General features: G+C 40.3%; 1 protein-coding gene across 4 annotated transcripts; it reads right to left on the reverse strand.

The window, feature by feature from the left end:
* Positions 1-3,622: 3,622 nt before the first annotated feature.
* Positions 3,623-24,621, reverse strand: ADNP2 (ADNP homeobox 2). Of its 4 annotated transcripts, none has more exons than XM_027662760.1 (5): positions 24,493-24,619; positions 19,212-19,367; positions 17,440-17,559; positions 12,854-12,943; positions 3,623-8,943 (listed from the first exon to the last, which is right to left on the reverse strand). In XM_027662760.1, the coding sequence occupies exons 3-5, from the start codon at positions 17,545-17,547 to the stop codon at positions 5,956-5,958; spliced, it is 3,186 nt and encodes a 1,061-aa protein (XP_027518561.1). In that variant the 5' UTR covers positions 17,548-17,559; positions 19,212-19,367; positions 24,493-24,619; the 3' UTR covers positions 3,623-5,955. The 4 variants fall into 4 exon arrangements, with proteins under 4 accessions (XP_027518561.1, XP_027518560.1, XP_027518562.1 ...); XM_027662759.1 differs by having other exon boundaries at positions 19,208-19,367; XM_027662761.1 differs by lacking the exon at positions 12,854-12,943 and having other exon boundaries at positions 19,208-19,367; positions 24,493-24,621.
* Positions 24,622-24,674: the final 53 nt, after the last annotated feature.

Consider the following 24,674-nt stretch of genomic DNA (forward strand, 5'->3'; position numbering starts at 1 on the left):
GGCACTGCCTGTTCCCATAGCTCCCCAGCATCCAGGGACCACGGCTCCTCTTCACATTCCTTACTTTCTGCAGGGACCTGCTCAGACCTGCTGCCAGTCAAGGTTTGGCTTAAGTAATGCCCTTGTAACCCTAATTCTCTGACCAGATCAGGAGAGGAGACTGAGAGCTCTGAAAAACTTGTAACTCAGTCCTTGGTCTCTAGAATAGTGTATGATGTCAGTCCTGTGGCAGATGGATGACACCGTGTCTATTTGATATGCAAATTACTTAATGAATTGTTAAGGGCACTTGTCCTTCATGACCTGGAAACGATTTCACAACACAGGAAAACATTTCCTTACATGCCAAAGGCAGTATGTCACAGAGGCTCCAACAGCATCCTTTCTGCATCATCTTTTCTAAGAGGTGATGCTGCTGGCAAACCACGTGTGTGACAGCACAGCCAATAAACCCAGACCACAGGGGACTGTCCTCTATATCTCAGTAGAGGCTAGAAACTGCCAGGGTAAATTCTCACCCCTTTGACTGTTTTTCTGCAAAAACAACTAAAAATCTACAGTGCTTCTTTGTAATCTCTCTTCTGCTACATTTATTAAAAGTAATTGACTGTGCTCGAGTTGGTGTCTTGGCATTTTTCCACCTATCCACAACTGTGGATTCTTCAGCTATTCATACAGTAGCTGTCAGTTAGATGTCAGCCAGATGAGAATCAGTGAGGAGCAGAGACAACGGCAGTCCCACTAGGAAGACTGCCCCCCTCCCAAAACCTTGCCCTTTAATTCTCATGGATCTATGCATGACATCATCATGCTGAGTGTAGCAGCGTTACCTAAAGCCACAGAGACATTCCTCAGCCTCACCCATGCAGCACATGGACAGCAACTCTGCTTTAGACTTCTTGCTTTGTCCATAACTTAGTAACAGATTATAAACCAAACTGACACTGACTCTGACAATACAATTAAGCAGATCTTTCTCCAGAAATCTCCATGCCTGATGGTTTTCCATCACATACATGCACTGCCAGCTGTCCCATACTCAGTTTGCTTAGTGCAGCTTGAGGCATAAAACACCTACCAGTCTCAGTCTTCAAGGATGGCAAGAACTGCCAGCACTCCTGTTTAATGGACAAGCAGCCAAAATAAAATAAGAACAATACCTGCAAAGATACTTGAGGTCTCTTCTCCTTATTACAACACACTACTAGGTAAAACACTGTGTTAATAAACAGTAGTTTATGTGGAATTCGAGGATGGGCACACGACCCACTTTTGCGTGTTCCTGATACCTTCTCACACACACAGACCAGCACTGTAGGCACACACACACACCACAGATGCCCCCTCTAACTCAGTATGTTAAACTGGACAAATGCAAAGTAAAAAGAACTACATAAAACATGTTTTGGGATCTGCTACCCAAGTAAAAAAGAGAAATGGTCACAGCTGCAGTCTGCTTGTCAGATCTGAACAGACAAAATGAGATACCTAGGGACTAAGGCAAGGTCTTAAGACTTTAAATGCAGTACCACAAAATTCTGCTTCATAGAATCATAGAATCAGCTGGGTTGGAAAGGACCTCTGAGATCATCAAGTCCAATCCTTGATCCAACACCCGAGTATTGAAAACTCTGTTATTTCACGGTCACTGTGCCCCAGACGGCCTCCGACCACCACATCTCCCACCAGCCCCTCTCCGTTTGTGAACAGCAGGTCTAGCAGGGCCACATTCCTGGTAGGCTTATTTACCAGTTGGAGTAGGAAATTATCCTCTATACTCTCTAGGAAACTCCTAGACTGCCTCTTCTCTGCCATGTGGAGTTCCCAGCAGACATCTGGCAGGTTAAAGTCACCCACGAGAACAAGGGCTGGTGATTTTGAGACATCTGCCAGCTGCTTGTAATAATTCATCACCCTCATCATCCTGGTTGGGTGGTCTGTAACAGACTCCCAGCAGGATGTCAGCCTTGTTGGCCTTCCCCTTGATTCTGATCCACAGGCACTCAACCTTATTGTTACTGACTTCAAGTTCTACAGAGTCAAGAGACTCTCTAACATACAGAGCCACCCCTCCACCTCTCCTACCTTGTCTGCCCCTTCTGAAGAGCCTGTAGCCATCCATGGTGCACTCCAGTCATGTGAGCCATCCCATCATGTTTCCGTGATGGTGACTACATCATAGTTCATGAATACCCTCAATTTATCCTTTTCACATACATTTTGCACAGGAATGAGCGAAAATTCTCCTGACCTTTAAATAATGCCATGAATAATTTCCATTAAGCTTTTTTTTGGTCTCTTTTTTTTTCCTCTTGCTATTAGATTGCAACTTTTTCCTCCATGTATCTGTACTTAGCAAGTATCAAGTACTTTGCTACTTAACAAGTATCTTTCACAAAAGCATATCCAGGGTCAAATCTGACAAATCAAGCTGCAGTAGACTTAATACTTTTATAGATACTTTTGTTGAGAATTGCACACCCAAAATTATACCCAATACCTATTTAAATAAGCCCCGGAGCTTTCTTGAACTTTAAGTAATGAAGGGGAAAAATGCTGGATGCAATGGTGAAGGTAGGCACACTCTACACAAGCATACAATACAGAAAACCAATCACAAAGGTGTTTCGGTTACTGGCCCCTTCCAAAACGACAGTTTACCAAACAATATTAACTCCCAGCACACAGGTGTATACAGCAGAAACATGACCAAGTCACATTATAATAATAAACCTTCCTACTACATATTGAAATAATAGGTCATCATGCTATTTCACAAGAACAAAACTCATGCCACAACAAAATGTTTCTCAGACATGGACGACTCTCCAGACCAATACATTTCACAAGCAGAATATACGTAGGTGTATTTGGTGTTCTTTCAGTCCCATAAGGAACAACTACTTGCTACAATCATCCTGCAAACCAATCAGTATTCTTCCCAACTGGGCTTCTTTTACAGTGTACCAGAGAGCTTCATCCATATGCTTCAAGGGTTTGTATTCCCAAAGTCTGTTGCAGAGGGCTGCTCCTTTGTTTTCCATTCCCAACAGCATATTCCAGAAATATGAGGCCCTGTCCTTAGAAAAGTGCCAGACAGTACCTACCACACTGCTGACGTGGAGCCCCACACAGCGGCAATAGTATCTTCCCAGAGTAACACTTTCTAACCTAGTTACTTCACACATGAGAAGCCTACAGCCTAATTTAGTTAAAGCCACTGCTTTGTATCTTGGCTGATTTCAAGATCCTTGGCTTTCCTGAAAAACATGACCACACTGTGTTCTCAGTCACCATTTTCAAAATTCATCTGTTTTTTCTTTATTTCTACAGTGCTCACTCAATGAGAGCAGGAGTATTTAGTGATAGCAAATTAGTACCAAGATTTAAGAGAATCAGTCTCTAGGAAAATATGCAGCTATCAGGATATGACATAATAAAAGATACTACTATCATGCATTTAGGTCTACCTAAAGCGTCTGGATCTAAGTTCTACGTCTTACTTTCCTTTTGTCTCTTTTAACAGCCTTTTGCACCAAAAGAAACGTTCACATTAAGTTCTCTGAATGTATTAAAAGGGGGAAGGGAGAGGAGAGGTAGTCATTTGCACACATACCTAAGAGAAAGTTAGAAATCTGATTTATTCAAAATTGTGAAATCAAAGTACAATAAATAAAATGCTTAACATCAATACTGGATACTATGTAGAAAAACTCTGGTAAGACTGGACTGTTCCCTTAGTGCCTTGAGCATGGATGAACCCTGAAATAACTTCTTAGCTCCCCACAGCCACGCTGCTACAGCTAGAATCTTTCATCATTCATGGTAAGCCTTCCCCAGATGCACGCTGCCAAATTCCTCCACTGGAGTTTCACCAATACCAGCAGAACTACCCCAAAGATGACAGGGCTCACAGGACCAAGGCTATAAGAGTGAGAATGAGTGCCTACATTTCAGAACTTCTACGGAGTATCTCTCTTCCTCACTCAAAGCCCCTTTGGAAGGTTTCATGAACTGTCCTATGGTCAAATACAATTTTTTAAACTTTTTTAATGAGCTATTATTAGACTGTAAGAACACATTGTTTCTTAATCATTGTCAGTTTTTGGGGTGGGGCATGTGGATGATCCCATTAATGGGATTATACTTGTTTAACCCTGCTATTAAAGCACCACATTTTTCCAAACAGCAGATCCTCTCTAAGTAACCATACTTTAAATACATTAAATACATTAAAACTCTCTGAACTAGTCGATATGAAAATATTAAGATTTTATCCAAAATATAATTCCGAACAGCTTACAGAACCTCAGGGAGAAAGTTCTGCTAAAAATGTCACACCTGTTCAGAACAGCAGCAAAAACATTCAGCATCTGCTTTAAAAAACTATTGCACTGGGCAAAAGTATGATCACTACTTTAAAAAACAGAAATAAGCTTGGGCATATCACCCCTTTCTTGTAACAAACACTGGCACCAAGTAAATTCTTCTATTTTCTTCTGAGAAAGAAGGGTGGGGAGAGGAGGATGAAGAGGAGGAAGAAAAAATAATTCATCTTACAGGTCATTTATTATGTAACTGGCTGTTAATTAAGATTGGAGGCACTCTTTGACAAGCCAGATGAAAACAAGCATATCCAGAAAGAAAGGACAGTACTTGACAAGGCCTCAATGTGGCCACCACTCCATGCTTCAACTCAAGTGAACCTTCCCAACAGCTTTTCTGTGATCTTTAACAGGGATGTTCCTTCACAATGAAGATAAGTCTGTTTCAGTTTTATACTATTCTGATGCTCTCTATAGGCTAATAAAAAACAACCACTACATGAATATCATTGGTTCAGGTACTCAACAGTTTAAAGTCTTGATTAATCCAGTTTCAGTCTGTACAATTTCTCATCCAAAGGACTTCAAGCCAGGGATCTAATTTGCTGGGGAAGAGGTTCTGCTCAGTTCCTACCTCATAAAACAGCAATTTAAAATAAAAGTCAGATTTTTCACCAAATTTTGGTGATATTTGGATAGGGTTTCTACAGGTAAGTGGTGTGCACAGAAGTCATATACTCCATGTATCAAAGCAACCTGACACTCTCCAAAGCAGCTTTTCTTTTTGAAAAAGAAAATAAAACAAATGCTGCTACCAAGCCTAGAACAATAGGTATTTAATCAACCAGGCTTCAACACCAATAAAAAGAGTAAACACTTCTTGTTAGCAAGATCTTTTTAACAGATAATAACCATTTTAAGTCAGTTCATTATAACACTTCAATAGGCACCTGCAAGCCCCTCAATCCTCACCATGTTAATACTCAGAAGAAACCACAACTCACTAGACTTAAATGGCACAGGTATTTTGATTGAGGAGGAAAAAAAAAGAAAAAAAGATTGCCATTGCTACCAGTGCACTGGGAATTTGAAGGGGCAACGAATGTAAAGGCTGCGATCATTTTTTCAGAATCAGGAGGACTTAAAAACACAAATAATCACATACATGTTTTTCACACAGTTTACCTCGGTATTTTAACCAACTTACACATTTTATTATTGAGAGAAGGTGACGACATTGCAGAAAAATAAAATTTGTTTTTAACAGGATGTGTTTTACATGGTGGTATAAAAAGTGTAAGGGGAGCCTGAAGGGGAAGAAAGGGAAATGAAGTGGAACAAAAAAAAAAAATTCACAAAAAAAACCCCAAAAAACAAACCCCACAACACTACTCCAGAAAAAGTAAAATGCTAAAACAAATTCCAGATGTGTACGTCTGAAGGTTTTAGCTTTTTCAAATACACAACTACGTGTGCCTTTCACAATAACAGTCACAACTGAACGATACTTTTTGTACTACTGCACCCTTCAACAGGTCAGTCTGCAAGTTAAAACAAATAATATAATAAACTGCTAAACTGGTAAGTATGCAATTATGGATTGTTTTTTTAGCTGTTAGAAAAAGCTTGTTTATGTATCTAATGGTTCATCATTTAATGGTTCATCATTGAAAATCAAACTGTGCTTAACAGTTTTTAGTTCGGACATACTGAAACCCAGCAGCACAGATGGCTGGAGATTTTTTATCGCCTTCAAGCATTTATTCCTCTTTTTTCCAAAGAATGATGCAACATCAATTTTCCACGCATATAGCAGCAAGGAAAGTAATTCCACCTCTTTTTTAGAAGGATATGGCCTCTTGTGAAAATAGTCTAACAAGAACTGTTTTTGCGCCTCATACGAATTGTGATCATACTGATTAGGATCTACTGCCAGAAAGCGAAGATCCTCACTAGAAGGAAGCTTCCTCACCTCAGTCCTAATCTTTTGTCGTTTGAAAGGCACTACCCCTGAATTCACTTCTTTCTCTGGAGACAGAGCTATGCCAGCGCTTAAGCTCAGAGGCTGCTGTTCCTTATTCCTTTGGTCTTCTGCAACAAAGCAGGAATCTGACTGCCTTCTTTTCAGTATCACAGAAACGTGCTTTTCACCATTCACAAACAGCAGCTCTTTCCTCTCAGTACGCTCAAGTTGCATCTTCAGGCTTGAGTTGGTGTCTTTGTCTTTGGGAGCACTTCTACAGCGGAGCAAATGTACAGCGATAGCCGTTAAAGTCATATTTCCAGTGTACACACCACAACAGTGGATGCACTTGAAAGCAGGAGACTTTAAAATTGTATGTACAGTTGGCATTATATGATGCCTCTCTTTCAAATGCTTTTCATAGGTTTCTTTACCAGCAAACGTACCTAAGCAAAAGGGACAGGTAAACATTTTTCTGGTGCATCTCCTATTCACTTCTGCTGTCTGAGGTTTCACTTTGATGTAAACAGGGACGAGAATTGTTGAACTTATTCCAACAAGAACTGCCAAATGTACTTCTCTTTCACCCATGTCTTCATTTGGTAACACTGTATTGAAATCAAAGTGTGGAAACACCAGGCCACCCTGAGCATCATAAACCAGTTGAAATCCTCTGTTGCTGTAATTCACATGCAATTGCTTTCTGCCATTGTGTCTGGTTTTGTTGTGCTCCACGAGGCTTTTTAAGTCATAGAAAGTACCTGTGCAAAACAAGCAAGATAAGCCATGCATGAAGAGATGTTTCATGAGCTCTTCCTCACAGAGAAAACATTTACAGGCACAACACCTGATCGCCGTTTGTGTCATCCTTAGAAAGGGTGCGCAAGCTCCAAGTTTGTCAGGTTCCGGGATTTCTACTTTTACTTCGCGTGGTTTGTGGGCCACCTCCATGTGCACCTCGTAGACATTTGATGGGAAAAGCTCATTGCAAACAGGGCAAGTCTTCCACTGCTTAGCCTGTCTGATAGCCTGGCTTGTTTCAGGACCAGGAGGGGAGGCCTGTAAGGACACATTCTCAGAGGTCAGAACCATGGGAGGAGAGGGTGCGCCGGCTGGAGACTGGGACAGCTGAGCCACCGACCCAGACTGCATGAGCTGGATGGGCACCTGCGGGGGTGCAACAGTTGCTACTCCACCACCAGGAGGTACCGGCAAAGTAACTGAAACTGGGGACAGTGTGTATGTAGGTATACCATTAACCTGCTTTCCAGTGGGAATCAACTGCCTCAGTATAGAGCCTGCAGTCAAAAAAGTTGCGTTTTGAGAAACCGGAGGTTGAACTGGCTGATTTACTGGGATAACTGCTGGGGCAACAGGTTGGTTAAGCTGAAGAAACCCAGATCCAATGGGCTGTCTGACAGGAACCACACCAGACGCAACAGGCTGGTTAAGCTGGAGAACACCTGACCCAACTGTCTGTGCCACAGGAAAGACTCTGGGATCAATGGGTCTATTCATGTTCCCAAGCGACTGGTTGACAGAGAGAACTCCTGGAGGAACTGGTTGATTCACTGGGAGGACTCCTGGTACAACTGGTCGATTCACAGGGCCGACAGGCTGAGTAATAGGTAGTGTTCCAGCTGGAACCGGACCATTTATAGTACCAATGGGTTGATTAACAGGAAAGAGCCCAGGCCTGACAGGTTGATTAAGAGGAAGAACTGCAGGGGCCACAGTTCTATTTATGGTCCCAACAGAATGATTAAGAGGGAGCCCATGAGAAACAATGATAGGCTGGGAAGGAGATGGCTGAATACTAATGTTCTGACCTACAGGAGGATTGCTGGGTACAAGAGCGACGTGTGACGGCGCAACAATGGGAGCCGAAGTAGTATGTGGAAGGCTACCAGAGGCACTTGGAACAGTCAGTGATCCGACTGCGTTTTGAACTCCTTTTGGCTGCACTGCACTCTGGTTTTGATTATTCTGTGGAAATGAAAGCTGGATGCAAGCTGGAGCTGTGACAGAACCTGCTGGGACAATGGCAGGCCCTGCAGATGGAGCAGCCACTGTCACACCTTGGAGAGGCTTTGGAGCAATAGACATTTTTTTCACTAGTCCAGGTTTCTTAATATGTTCTGAAATCAGAGACCGAAGTTTGTTCTCTAGGTCTCGGTGTGTTTCAGCTGTCAAGACATGATACATTAAAGAATCTGGGCTGTTTGCAGAAGCATTACACTTTTTACAGTAGTACTCAACTGAATTTGCTGTACTGTCATCAGGTTTCTCACCAAAATATATACTTACTAAGTTTTCAAAATGGTTCATCAGCACGTGCTTCTTCATATTGTAATATAAGGTGTCTGTGAACTGACATTTTAGACATGTGAAGTTTATGATGTCAGTCCTAAACTGTTTCATGCCATCCAAAATGCTGACTGTATAGTTCTGTATTCTTTTATTAGATGAATGAAACATCCGGATGTGTTTTCCTACTACTTTGGGATGAGAAGAAAACGCACATTTTGGGCAAGAAACCACCATCTCTTGGTCCATTTCATCCTCATGGTAACGATGCAAGTGATTCTTGAATGAAGTAAGCAATTTTGATGAGAACTTGCATAAGCTACAGCAGTACGGCTTTGTTCTGTATCTCTGCAAACAAAACAAAAACAACCACTTAGAAACTGCCAGTTCCTACATTGCTATTATCTCTTTAAAACTAAGTCTGCACCATCACCTGTCAAAAATGCCTTCACCGGACATATAGCATGTATCTTCTCAGTTTCTTCTGTTTTTGAAAAGCAGATTTAAAGATGACATACTTAAAGAGAGAAACATCTGTGCCCTCTTTGCTTCATTATAATTTATTGAGAAGCCTTAAGTGAGTTCATTTCTACCCCAGTTCAAAAGAAGTAATTCTGAAGCCCGTTTTTAAAGATGGGAATCACACAACAAGCTAAGAAGAATTTGTATGCCACCATACACAAGAGGTTAAGTCTTAGCAATTAGGAATAGCAGCCCTTTTAATATGACACTTTTAAAGCTTTATTTAGTTTAGGGCCAGCTCCCATCTACTAGAGAAAGAGAGAGAAGAGAGAACAGGTAGGATCCTTCTTCTGTATTTCATTAGCCTACGCTTCCCTGAAAACTCTCCAGAAGTAGCTTTCCCAGCAAAGCCACAAATGAGTAATTTTTTAAGAACATTCTTTTGGAGCTAAAATAATAATAGAAAGGAATAAAACCCTCTTTTACAAAAAAGCAGCAATGTCCTCTTTGTATTGTCTCATACCAACTGGACATCCCATCATAGTAATTTTTTTCAGAAATTTCCTCTAGCACACTCAGTAGAGAGCCTACAGATTCTTCTCAGGAAAGTATTTTAACTGTATAAGAATATACCTAACTATCTTCCACTAAGCAGTGGTTTGGTCCCTCAGTTATATGTCGTATGATAGCATGACTTTTTGTATCCGTGTGAACATTATTTGCTCTTTCTGAAAAACTGCTACCCTGTCAACCATTTTTTCTGACCAACTTCTGCCAAAAACTACAGAATCACAGCAACATCCATGTGACAAATGTGCCCCCTCAGACATCTAGTGGAATCTCTCTGTTCCCTCTATGTGTGTTCTTCACCTCATTGATTTCTGCCCCTTATGAATCCAAAGGGAACAAGCTGTGCTGCCAGTACAGCATCCAGCCTGGTTAGATCACCCACATACATCTCACTGACACATTATGAAGAACAGTAACAAAATATGTGCAGGGTTTGTTTTTTTGTCATTTCATATAGCCATGGAGGTTATAGTCAGTCATCTACAGATAACAGACAGTCATCTACTAGCAGTACTAAAGAATGACCTGATGCTAACAAAAATCTAAGCTCCAAATGCAAGGGATGGGGTCAGATAATGCTACTGGCTGGCTAAGGCTGCTGAAGAAGTACACTGCTAAGGTATCACTGAATTATATTCTATTTATACTCTTTTGGTGCCTAATCCCAGCTGCTACTAAACAGCAACAGAGAAAATTAGAAGATGCATCAATCTTACTTTTAAAGTATATTGCCTAGAGAAAGGCCACTGACACTACTGAACTAATGAAGCATATAGAACATCATTAAAAGATGCACCTTACTTCTGAAGGAGTTAAGTGACAAAGAGAGGTGACTGCTTATTTTAATTGGTTGTCCAAGGCTTAGAAAAGCTTATATGTTTTAAAATATTGGGCCTCTTGACTCCTTAGTTCCATCCCCTGCCCCATTTCTGGTTTGGGTCTTTTTGTCCTCAAAAACTTGTACCACAGTGTCAGTGTTTCCTTCCTGCAAAGTCTGAACAATTGCTGTTAGATGCAGTGAGAACACTCTACAGGTAAGTGGTCCAACTGCTGAATTAATTTGCTGTTCTGTAGCAATGATGTTCAAACAAGTATCGAACAGCCCCAGTGCCTGCATACTGATAAGTCTAGGGAAATATGTTCCATGTCTTCTTAGTTCATTCTGGTTTTTTTGATGGAGGTAAAAGTTATGAGACTTCACAAAAGAACAAAAAAAGACATCTTAGAAATAATTTTGCCAGCATGTTCTCCTTGCACACTCATCTGATCTCACTTTTATGTTCACAAGTGCTACTACAGTCTACCAGTCCATCCAAGTTTTATAGAAAATTTGACAAAATAAGAATTTTAAGCCCCTCAGGAAAAACAAAGCATATTAGAGATTGACCAATACAACCCTCAACTGTACAAAATGGAATCCAAAAAAAGGCTTATTAGAGATATCGAGGAAAACTTGATTAGTCCTACTCCAAAGAACATACCCCAGCACGTAGTAACTCCTTCCGTTGTGTAGTCTCACATTCCCCACAACCTAGAGACATGCAGAGAGACAGAACAGCCTCCAAGAACTGAAGTTCTTCCCGAACCATTAATGTCTCCCTAAAAGCAGTACTAATGCTGGAAACCACCAACTTCATTTAAAAAGGTATCTTCTCCAGCCTACTGAATTTCCAGTGTAGCTCAAACAACTTCTTTTCCCCTTATGGCAATAACTTTGGAACAGAATGTCCTGAAGGACCACTTCTTCTCTCTAAAGTCTAGGCAACATGATATGTGAATGATATATATCAAAGAACCATGATTATCTAAAGAAAATGTATAGAAAGAAGTTTAGTAACCAAAAGAGACTGCTTGGCAAATCTGCTCCACAGCAACATATCACCAACTCTGCACTGAATTTCATCAATCAGATTCCAATCTTGTTTTTTGGACAGATACAGACACAGTTGGTCATGCTGACTAACTGAGTCGGGACACGTATTTCTCCCTTCTGGTAAGCGATCAGGTCTCTCTGCCTTGTCTCCCTTCAGACAACAGGGAGGAAAGAAGATTCCCTCTTTAGTGCACGTTTCCATTTTCACTGAAATCATTTTGCCTAAAGCACTGTGAAGGAAGATAAACTTCACTCAGTCTATCTTCATCCTACTCTTCCCTATTTCATGTTTGAGGAGGAAGAGGAACCTCCCTTGCTCATCTAACACAGATCTCCCAACACTGAACTTCTTTCTTTTGTCAGAAGGTAGAGGAAAAGGCAAAAGAGACAAAATCAGTGAGACCAGAGCTCAGACAACATGCTGGATGGGGACAGCAGACCCGATAACAGAAGATGTTTTTCATGCGCATAAAGAAGAAATAAAAAAGGGGAAGGAAAAAGAGAAACCATCATAACAATTAACAGGATTTATTCTATTCACCTAAACTAAAGGTAGTCTTTACTGGAGGTAACTGTAAGCCTTATCTGAAGTGGCATGAAGAGGCTAGACACAATGTGTCCCTAGTCAAACAAATGTCAGATTTGACTCTTTCATCCACAAAGTCATGTGAACAGATCAACCTCTAGTCTTAAATGTGTGAACACGACTTCAGGAAGGGAGAAATAGGAGACAAAGCAGACAAGGGTCCTGATGGGCGGAAGGGATCACTTTCTACTTAATGACAGCTTGGCCAAGACTGAGTGGCTTTGTTTGCTCAGCCTGTGTGCTGGGGGCTGCAACTATTCCACTTCAAAGCCTTAGTTTGTTTTAAAGATGGCAAAGGTAGATGTTTTAAAAGCTGTTTCACATACACAGATCTAACTGGAAATAGTTTTCCACTGCCACCCTATGCCAAGCCACTAATGATAATTTCAGTTTAATCCACTTGCATCTATGCAATCTCATTTTCACCCTTCCAATGAAACAAGAGCCATGTTGTACACAAGAACATGTTAATACTACACATCAAATTAGGCTAAAAAAGCAGAACATTAGTGTGACATCTTAAATGCTGATGCTCAAGGTTATAACCTTAAAAACAGTAAATGACATGCAGCCCTTATAACCAGGCACATAACAGGGAAAAACACAGGGAAATGTAAGATTATTCCCTGACTAATAGCACCTAGAAAAAAAACTTTAAAGCTATTTTTTTACCATAAAAAACTGTATTCCAATTTCTGAAAATTATAAAATTCAGCAACTCCACATACATGTCTACCCAGAATTTCTAACACAAATTTTATACATACTTTCCTTTTACCCACGGGTTCCCAAAGAGAGACATCGCTCCACGAAGTGTTATAAAAGTAGCTTTCACCTGCATCAAAACTTTGAAGATTCTAAAAGAAAAATGGAAACAAAGAAATAATCTGCTTTTGCAGTCTGTTTTAAATATAAAGAAATTCTCAATAGAAAATAAGGAAAAATAAAAAAGGAAAACCCACATAAAGAGAGAATGACTCAGAAATCCATACAGTATTCAGATGTAGGTCCCAAAACTCAGTTAAAAAAAATTACTTCTTTGACCACTTTTTGATTTATTTTACCTCAAATGTTTTGCTGGTAATAGAGCAAGAATCCTGAACATTTCATAGTTACTGAAAATAATATACGGAGTGAAAATATTTACACTTTAATTCCATTGTTTCCAGCCAAGTTCACAGTGAACACTGAAATATATTTTCCCCCTCTACTTTCCTCCACCTACATCTGTAATATTTCACTGCTTACTTCCATTTATTAACTTACCACTATGCTTTACTTTGCAACAGATTTTAGTATTAAATCTTCATAGCATTGCTATGCTTTTTTGGAAAAACAAAAGACATTCACAGAGGCTTGTTTCCAAGAGCTGCACTACTTTTCCTCAAGCTGTAAAAGCAACAATATTATGTCTGGAACACCTGTGTCAAGGGAAGCAACTTTCCTTACAGTTTTCTTCTAATCAATCCATCAGAGCAGTTTATGTTCCTCAAGCCAAAGCCAGCTATTATCCTAAAAATCCTAAAGTTTGTCTTCAGTTTTCTAAGGCCCACACATATCCAAACACAAACTTAATTTAAAAAAAAAAACAAACAAACACCAAAACACACACCAAACTAGATTCCTGTTTCCTAGGCATTTCTGAAGACCCTAGGCTAGCTCCAACAGCAGACCAGAGGGTCTTAGATGAACCACAGTCTACGAATTCAGGCTTTACCCACAGAAAACCAGCATCGCTTCGCCCCTCACATTCTCCTTCCCTTTCACAAACCACTCTTCACTCAAAATTCTGCAGATATCTAGAGAGAACTAGATGTTTTCAATTCTGCACCAAACACCACTGGAACAGCAGAAGCAGATAATAAATACCATTTAAGTTAAGATCACCTGACAAGAGGAGTGGAATCCATAAACCTAATAGTCCATGGTAAAAAAAAACCCCATGCAGTATTTATGTGAAATTTAGCATCAGCACAGGATATAAAGAGAAACAAAGCCTCTAGCAATCAATAAAATACAGAATCCTACTCCATGCAGGCTCTGTTTGCACTAGGCTCCTGTCCTTGCAAATATGAGTATTCCTTTGTTTTTAACAAATTACAGCAAGACAGAACATCATGCCAGTGATAATTTGATTTAAATTACATTATCCAAGAATTTAGAAAAATGTAACTGAGTTTGCAATAAGCTTTCTAGTTTTTTCAACAGTCAAGTTTGCCTGACAAGAACCCAGAAAAGCTCGGGGCAACAATAAACAAATCCGTTTCCATCTAATCAACACCTAGACACTAAATGAGTCGTCTATTTGCCCTTCAGCCAAACCTTCTTATAAAAAAAACAGAAACACCTTAGAAAGAACTCCTGCATGGAACAAGAGTAATCCCAGAACTTCAGAGAACTATGTTTGATAGAGAAAATTAAGAGACTTGAGATTTACTAAGAATTCTTCGGCCAAATATGTTGGAGCAAATTACACACTGCTAAAAAGAGTTTTCTTAAAGTTTATGGCTTATCCAAAAAATGGTTTATTTCTGGTTTGAGGCTCCTAGACTTAAACACCACATTCCCACAAGCCAAATGTGTGTGATAAAACACATCTAGATAATTTTGCTGCAACAGCTATTTCTTATAGAGAAATATTTAATGACAAATGTAACCATTCTTATCAATCCAATCAGTTAAAGGTGCAAATGTCTATTGCGAACACTTGGTTTAAACAGAGGTCTGCTAACTTGTTATGCCCTTCCCACATTTCTCACTCTCTCACAAGAGGGAAGAATAACAGATCAGAATGGTAACAAGAAGGGAACAAAAACCCCCAGAGAAGCCTGAGTAATCCTGATGTATAGTGGGTATTTTTACATTAAAGACAAAAATATTTTTAAACTAAGAACTGTTCTCTCTTCTGCATTAAAACCATCGCTGTTTTCCAGAACAAAAAGATAAAGAGCTTATAGTTTAAATGAAGACACAGAATAGAATCACAACATGGTTTGGGTTGAAAGGGACCTTACAGATCATCTAGTTCCAGTCCCCCTGCCATGGGCAGGGATGTCACTCACTGCACCAGGTTGCTCAGGGCCCCATCCAACCTGGCCTTGAACACTGCCAGGGACGGGGATCCACAACTTCTCTGGGCAACTTGTGCCAGTGCCTCACCACCCTCCAAGGAAAGAATTTCTTTCTAACATCTAATCTAAACCTACCCTCTTTACCCTTAAACCATTGCTGCCCCTTGTCCTGTCACTATCTCCCCATATAAAAAGTCCCTTTCCCTCCTTTTCACAAGACCTCTTTAGGTACTGGAAGGCTGCAACGAAGTTTCCCCAAAGCCTTCTCTTCCTGAGGCTGACCAACCCCAACTCTCTCAGCCTGTCTTTAAAGCAGAGGTGCTCCATCCCCCAATCATCTTCTTGGCCCTAAAGATCACAATATGTTAGAGAAGCTAAAACAGTTTATTAAAGGAAAACCTCTGACATCGCAATGTACTTGAACATACTACCTGGAGAATAAAACTAGTAATCTAGCACAAAAGGCTCATGTTTTCTTTCCAGCAGCTAAAAACTAATTTGGTCTTTAAGCTACAAAGAGATACTAGTCATACGTGAAATTCCGTCATCTTCCTCACAAACTACTGTCCATTATCATGCCTAATTAGAACAGTGTAAGACCAATTTTAAGACCAGATAGAAAGTCACATTTTATCATATCATTTCATACCATTTCCTAAATTGTCCAGCCTCCTCACAAGGAACCCAAAACTCAATTTCAATATTTAAGAAAACAAACAAGCTTTAGCTACTTCTCACTAAATGGTCTTCTAAGTCCCTTTAAACCCAGGCCATTCTATGATTCCATTCTATTAAGACCTCACACACACTATATTACCAAAAAAAATACCATCATCATATGAGTCAAGTACAAATCAAACTCTAGAAACCATTCTTCCTGCTGCTAAAGTTGTACCAAAACCAGCCCCAGATTACCTGTAAAAAAAAATCCCTAAAATTATGAACTTGGTTGAGGGAGAATTATTTGCAAAAAAACCAAAGATGGTATTTTTTTGGCCCAAATCTCAGTGCTTTTTCCAAAATGGAAATATTTGCTGGTTTTCCCACCACCACCATTTATTAAAAATGAAACAAAACCAATAAAAAGCACATTAATGCACACTACATCCCCCAAAAAAACCCAGCCAAATACAAAACACCTCAATCCTCATTCACCAATAAAGTCCATGCTGCAATCAAAGAGACTGCAGGCATTTTCACAGTAAAATCCTGGCACCATCAAAACATTTCTACTTCAGTCAAGACAGACTCAGGTTCTGAGTTAGAGGATTGATTACAAAACAGTACATAACACAATAAAAACGGTAAGTAAATGGAAATTACTAGACATTACAATTTTCCCTGAGCTATTATGACATTTAGATACATCCAACATTGTTCAGCTGCAATAACCAAGAATGTTCCAAAATCAGTTATGCATGTACAATTTTTTTCCAATCATTTGCTTATATAGTTTCAAAAAAAAACCACCACAAAAGACATAACAGCACCCCTACAGAGCATTAAACCTACTTTAGTTCCACCATACAGAAGCAATCCAAACTCTTGACTGTGGTCAAGGTGAAGTCATGAATAAACAGCCAAAAAAGGCTGTGCACTAGCTCACTGACATATACTGCTGTTTAGTCATCAAGTTGCATTACTGTGTTTGCACTTCTCCTGGTATTAGGCTTGCCAATCTGCTGGTGTGCATTCCTCCTGATTGCTGCATAGAATTTTCTCCAGGAAGGGCAGCAATGGTACTAGGTTCATCTTAATCTCCCTAGTACACTTGCATATACTTTTTAAGATGCAAAACCAAACTACGACTCAGTAATACAGTTTTGGTATTTTTCCCTGGTCACAAAGTTTAAAGGCCTGCAACAAGATTACTGGGTTTAATTGCCAGGCTGTTTTCAGAAATGCCGACAATTCAGAAAATGCCAACCCAATTTTAAAAAAAAATGAAAAAAAGCTGCTGCATAGAACATAAATAACAGTTCTTAGTCTGTGGTGTTTTTCTTGAGGCTGTACTGTTCCTTCTGTTTAAACATTACTAGCAGAGAATATGCAGCACCATCTATAACACATCCTGTTGAGAAACACATTTTCTTTCAATGCTACATACTAACACAAGAAATTCCTCCCCTGGCATATGATCAGTCACTAACGAGTAATTCTTGAAGTAAGGACACCCCCCCATAAAGATCTATGGCAGAGGAACATCATAAATACACTAGAAAGTGAAATATTTTTCAAGGGTTTACATTTCAGATTGGTTTACGTTCTTTCAAATGCTTTACCTTCAACGATTCCCTGCAGCTGTCAAGCCCAAGATCCACAAGAATGTCCTTCACCTTTTTTCGAGCCTTCCTGACATTATCAAGATTTTGAACAGGAATTTGAAACATTTTGCACTTTTCCTGAGGAAAAAAAACAACAACCCAAACACAAAAAAGTGACGGAATAATTGAACACAGGCACTTGCATTTAAGTGTTAAAACACAAACTAAAATTCAAACCAACATGGAATAGAATCAGCACTGCCAAGTCTACCATTAAACCATGTCCCTCGACACCACACCAACATGTCTTTTAATACCTCGGGGATGGGGACTGAACCACTTCTCTGGGCAGCCCATTCCAGTGCTTGGAAACTCTTTTTGTGAAGATGTTTTTCTGATTAAACCTCCCTTGGTGCAAGTTGAAGCTGTTTCCTCTTATCTCTTGCTCCTTGGAAGAAGAGACTGGCTCTTTCCTGTCTACAACCTCCCTTCAAGTAGTTGTAGAGAGCAATGTCTCTCCTGAGCCTCCTTTTCTGCAGGCTGAACAACTCCAGCTCTATCAGCCACTCCTCACAGGACTTCTGCTCCAGACCCTTACTAACTTCATTATCCTTCTCTGGACAAGCTACTGAACCTCAGAGTCTTTCTTCCAGTGAGGGGCCCAAAACTGAACACAGGATTTGAGGTGTGGCCTCACCAGTGCCAAGTACGGAGGGACAATCTGGTCCTCCTGGCCACACTATTTCTGATACAGGCCAAGATGCTATTTTTTAAATATGAAACCCCAGAATTCTTGAGCCAAAGAACTGGATTCATTAATATTTCCCAGTAGATCACTTGACTATTCTTAAAGGAAACAGAATCTGAATTTTTGAGGGAAAAAATTCTTTATATTTCTTCTATCTACATAAAATTCCAAGTTTTTCTTTCAGATCTCCTTGTATCTACATGGCAGGAATACTTGTTTTGTGGGGTTTTTGTAAAAGAACATGAACACTAGAATTTTATTAAGGTCTATTCAGAAAATTACTATCATCTCATCCAGGAAGGAGAAATCCAACAACTTTCACCTTGAATGTTAGCATCAAGATGAGAAGTCTTTGGTAAGTTGTTTTGCTGTCATGTATGTACACACTTAAAATATAATTACTAGTAAAATCTCGATTTCCTGTTCAAGGTTGTAAAGTGATCAGGTATCCCATGGGTTTAGATTTAGAAGCATGTGCCTTTGTCAACTGTGTCGACTGCTTCCTAGATTACAGCAAAGTGCAATTTAGACTGAGATTTAAGAAACTAAAATGGGCACAGAATACAAAAGAACTACCCTGCACTGAAAAAGGTCACTGGGAGCTTCTCAGGTATTTGGTTCTTAAATAGCTGGCAGAGGATCCAGGAGCATTTACACCACCTCAGTCCTTATTTCTAAATAATTCATCCATCCAGGACAAGTCTGAACAAGAAAAAAAAAAAAAAGAAAATCCCCAAACAGCACTTCATCCTTGACAAGTCTCAAACGTCTGGAAAAGCTATACTTGACTACAAAAAGCAAGATCCCTGCCAACAGAAAATCTTTGCCTCAGATGACAAGACTTTCCTGTAAACAGCTGCGAAATCCCCTCGCATATAAGACATCAGTTACAAACAAAGCCTCAATAACCCCCCCCACAAACAAACCCCACGAAAATTATTAAAAAGGTTTTTACTCTGTATGTAATCCCCCCAAACCTTAATTTATGTACAAAACATACAACTGAGGGAGTTTGTCATTAAAATTCAAACAACTCACATACTATTCTTCTCTTCTTCTCCCCCAAAAGGAAAGGTGTATAGAGAGAAGTCGAGAGGGAACCCCATTGACAGACACTAGTCTTGTTTTCTAACGTTTTTCATCAGCAAGAAGTCCAGAAGACATTCTGATACCATTGGAGTGGGTGTAGAACAGGACCCTATAAAGAATGCAATAAATCAAGAGTAACTGATCGGGCATTCTATTAAAGTCCAAGGAATAAAAATAGGACACAAAATCATATTTTTAAAGTGAAGCCCACGGGAAATTTGCTTAGTCTCTGGTCAAAGCTTTATGATCAGTCCCTCTGTGATAAAAGGTTATGCACATCAACCCCACAGTCCACTGCAGGTAACAACAGAGCTGGCTGGATGTCACCATGCTCAGATCAGCCAGAAGACGTAGTTCAATAAATTAGGCACCACTGGAAACCGTTCCTCCATCTCAGTCCTTCAACTGATGCTACTGAAGAAGGTGAAGCAGATTTTTCTTGAGGCATGTCTAGCTCATAAAACAAAAACATTAGTCTACAAAGATGGTGTAGTATGCAACATCCATGTAACTCAAGTTTTCTTAATCAGTAATCTTTCTGAAATGGAAATTATTAATCCAGAAGAAAGAAAGAAAAACACACACACCCCCCAAAAAAAGAAACCTGATACAATAGTTATTTTCCAGTTTTCAAGTACTTGGTCTTCAATCCAAAGGCCACCATGTGCAATCATGTGCAAGGTTAGTCAGCTGGTGTTTAAACAACCTGCTTGGGAGTAAGGCTTTTAAGTTATTCATCTAACACCAGAATCACAGAATGGTTTGGGTTGGAAGTGACCTTAAAAAAAAGTTGCTCAAAGCCCAATCCAGCCTGGCCTTGAACACTGCCAGGGATGGGGCATCCACAGCTTCTCTGGACAACCTGTTCCAGTGCCTCACCATCCTCACAGTTAAGAATTTCTTCCTAATATCTAATCTAAAATCTACCCTCTTGGGATTCTCTCTATCCATTAGACCATCAATGCCCCATCACAAAGGTCACAAAATCTCAACCATCTAAGCTTATTCTCTCTAGCCCTCAGTTTAATTCCCTGATTACTATGCCATTTATTATCCATAATCTTTTACTACTAATTTGTTTTTCTTGTATTTTGGATATTCTTCAAGCGTTAAGTTGCATTTTGGTTCCATCAATAACTACCATTTGTTGGTACACATCCCATTCTTAGCCAGCAAATTCAACATGACTAAAACTAAATCAGAGTTACTCTAGCCCGAGTCTTGATCCTTTTACTGTGCTGCCTACCGAAAAGACAAATTTATCCTTAACTACTTTTAACTGTTGTTCCCAAAAAAACTGATAATCCATTGAGTTTTCACAGTCAGTACCATTTCATAAATAGAACCAAGGCAAGTTAATAGCAAAATAAAAGAATAATTTTAGCAGTCGATGTCTCAAATCCAGTTGTAAAAAATCTGTTCAACTCTTGCTCAGGCATTTTATCCATCAATCTATTCTGTATTTGCTGCTTCTTAAGAGAAGACCTCCATAATGATACAACAAACTGAAGTTTTATGCAACATTCATTTCTACAACGTTTGTTACCATAGACTGTAACATCTAAATACCTTCAGCTTTTCAGCAAAGATCACAAATACAACTCTTTCCTTCCAGTAGTACTGCAGTATTTTAAGGCTAGCCTAAACAACAAGGTTACAGTATCTTAGCAGTCAAAGTCACTAGTCTACCAAGTACCTATCTTCTGTCGTTTCTCCTCATTAAGAAAAAAAATGCAAAAATACTAATATTTCACCTCTTTAAAGTGAGAAGTCACCACAAAATGGAAAGTTCCTATTTCTCCCACTCCTTAGAACAATACTCCACCTTGGAAAGGACCTCAAAAGAACATCCAGTCCAGCCTCCAGTAAGCAGGCTCAGCCATTACCTGTAATCAGAGCACTCTGTTTCTCTGTTTTGGCCAGTCAGGTCCTGAAAAACCTCCACAGACAGAGGTTTGACAGCCTCTCTGGCAATCTCTCCCAGTAACAGCCTGTGCTCACAGTGAGAGCTTTCTTCCTTACATCAAATCAGCACCACTTTCATTTGTGTTCCTACAGAAAGTAGGCATTTGCAAGCAAACACAGACTCGGTATGGGCTGGAGTTGGGAAGATGCACAAATGTGCCCTCAATTTGCATGCGAAAACTCGGAGCAAAACCCAGTGAACTAGATAATCAGGCATTTCTAGAGTACTCAGGAAAAGAGGCAGCTACAAAGAAACACTGTTAAGAAGACCCACAAGAAAGTAGCTGCAATGGAACCCTTTTTAGACACCAGATAATCCACACCAAAGCCAGATCTCCAGATGTGTTCCTAGGAAGCTGGGCTTCACTAGTCCATTATTCACAGAACTGCTTATAGTAGGGAAATTATGAAAGGCTTATGGTATTTTGTCCTTTCATATTATCTGCCTTAGTTTTTATACATTTTATCTAGTAACTGAGAAAGATTTTTACAAAGACTTTGGTCTTTATAAAGGCTTACAGGTTTTGGAACATTTGGGTGGGAATATTTATAAAGGTTTGTTTATCAGCTTGTATTTCAGCAGTTATCAGAATTGATATGCATCAATAAAGAATTATTTTCATTTCAGTAAAGTCATTAGAATTTGATAGTATTAGTTGAGAAAACAGTAAAAACTGCTTTACTCCTGAAAATGAAATGAGAGCATGTGATCTACTATTTCTAGAAATCTAAAGCACAGGAACACTGGGTGGCAAAGAGAGCAGCAAGGAGGACATTGAGAAAATGACTCGAATAATGGGAGTTCGGCTTGGCCATGTGGAGTTTTACTCTCATCAATTTTGTTTTGTTTCTGATAACCTTACAAGTCCGACAAGAGGTCACACCTGGGTATCTGCTTAACCACATATTATATGGTTGGTTCCACTTCCTGGACTCTTATCTGTGCCTTCTGAGAGAGACCTAACCGGATTTACAAGTAACTGGATTTACAGGTACATCGGCACCATCAAAGCTTATCCAGCCTATGGAGGGAGAGGGAAGAAATGCTTATAGCTTCCTATCAACTTCTCTAGGTGTTTTAACAGCTTTGGGAGATTCGATGCCCAGAAAGAAAAACAGTTAGTTGATTAGAACAGATACTCTTCTTGTTTATTATTGAACTTGTTGTAAATTAAAATATATCTTATTAAAAAATAATATGAGCAGTTCTGGTCAACAACATAATTCCTCTTTATCATCTTAAATTCCAATTTCTATCCAAGTACAATGTGATAGAACTCTCAGGTTAAACAAATACTAAACTTTCCTTTGTGCAACTAAAGCAGAAACCTTTGGGGATCTGGAATCATAGAACTCGTTCTAAAGTCGCAATAATTTTGCTGTTCTCATGGCTAGAAATCACAAACCCGTTAAAAAGGTCACCTAGCCCAACACAAAGACAGCCATCATTCAACAGTTGCTTACACAAGGAAGAGCACTAAGGTATGTGATTACATACATAGAGCTCACCAACCTGCATCTTGCCTAACAAGCCAAATCAAAACGAATTTAGATCACTAATCTTACTTGCTGCGGTTTAAATAACTATATTGTGATGGTTCATTAACACACGATCAAATCCCTGTTATCCAACACTAGTCAGAAGAAGGGACAATACCATTCAAACTCATGGAGCCTTCCTAGAGCACTAACTCACACAACACTGACTCCCTTGGGAGTCCCTTCTGGGCATTAGCCAGAACTTTAACCCAGCAGGATTCAAGTCCATCCAAGGTGACCTAAGCGTGTGCATGGAGCCTACTCAAATCCTGCAGGACTCATCAGCCCCATGTGTATGAGAGCAGAAGAGTCACACACCAAGCCCAGCTACTTTAGGAGGAAGTACAGCTGCATTTGTACTGCACTAGTCAGTTTGGTATGACCCAAAGACTCCGCACTTCACAAATGCACGGAACAGTCCACATCACAGATAATACAAAACCTTAATAATTCAGCAAGGGGACACAAGTGAAAAAAACCCAAGGCTGTGCAACAGGTTTCAGCAGAAAGACTGAAGTGTTCAACACAAGCCAGCTCTACCGGCGTTCAGAAGGATTTAACCCAAATCAAGGAGCTCCCAATGGAAAAACATAAGGTATTACAAAATTCTGTGTGCTTTTCCTTGTTTCTGAAGATTTGCTATAATCTGGGGGGGGGGTTGTTGTTTTTTTACAAAACTTTCATTAAATGAACCATAGGAAATTACAGGTCTTCTTACAGCTTATAATATACCTTATTTTTTACCCACAGTTTGGCTAGATATTGTGCTAAAGAAATCCTCTTTTCTTGATCTAAATTTAACAGAAAGTTTATTAAAAGCAGCACTAGGATTTCTAGAATATGGAGTATATATTCCAAGAGAGAGTCTTTACAAGCACTTCATTTTAAGTCTTTACAGTTTTTAGGGGATCAAAGACTTATTTTTGACAATTGAAAACTGTTAAAAACAACAACCAATTCCTCCCCAATAATTTACATGTCAGAACTTTATCAGTTGTGAGTTGTTCGTATTTTTGACAATACAGAACTATGAACCGCTGCAGCAGAAGTCAAACACGTGCCTTTTATTTCGTTTACAAACCAGGACAACTGAAACTCCCCATTACCTGCCCTCGAGCACAAGGCAAGCACATTTGGATGGTTTCCATGGTTTGCATCCTGCGGGCTATGTTTGTACACACTATTCATAAACTTATTCTTTGTTTTTAAATGCATGCATTGCTGAGGTACCACAAGGATAGTCAACGTAATTTTGCATCCCACTGACTTTTGTCATTAACTGATCCCATTAACTGATGGTTAAGTGCTGATTCTGCCCGCATGCCATTCCCACCATCCAAGCTAACACTTTGCTACAAACTGCTTCAAATCAGAACAATCCACTAGAAGTAATTAAAACTACTCGTCCATAGACTTCGAGACAACCTATTCGGCCCGTTCCTTACACACCCTATCGCTGAAGTCCGGACTGGAATTAGCAAATAGAAAGCGAACCAGCCGCTCACAGGGAGGCATCGCGTTTTCCCGGTGCTAATCGCCTCCCTCGACGGCCGATGGGACCACTCCGGACCGCGGCGGGGGCTGCGGGCAGGGAAAGGGTCCCGTCCGGTCTCGTCGCTCCGGGCGAAAGCGCTCCAGGTTCGCAGCTCCCGCCGCGCCGAGCGCACGCAGCCCCCGAGCGCTCCCCGCCCTCCGCCCCGCCCCGCCCCGCCCCGCCCCGCCGCACGTACCCGGCCGGGCTGCAGGGGGAGCCCCCGCCGCTCCTCCTCCCGATCTGTGCTCCTGCTCCTCCTCCTGCCGCCGCCGCCCGCCGCGCCGCGGTCCCGCACGGCCGCCGCCCCCCGCCGCTCAAGGATACGGCTCTGCTCCCGGCTCTGCCCTCGGCTCTGCCCGTGCCGCCGCGCCCCCGCCC

Source organism: Corapipo altera, unplaced genomic scaffold (genome assembly GCF_003945725.1).
Source record: "Corapipo altera isolate COAL_440 unplaced genomic scaffold, ASM394572v1 359, whole genome shotgun sequence".
In the NCBI taxonomy this organism is placed as follows: Eukaryota; Metazoa; Chordata; class Aves; order Passeriformes; family Pipridae; genus Corapipo; species Corapipo altera.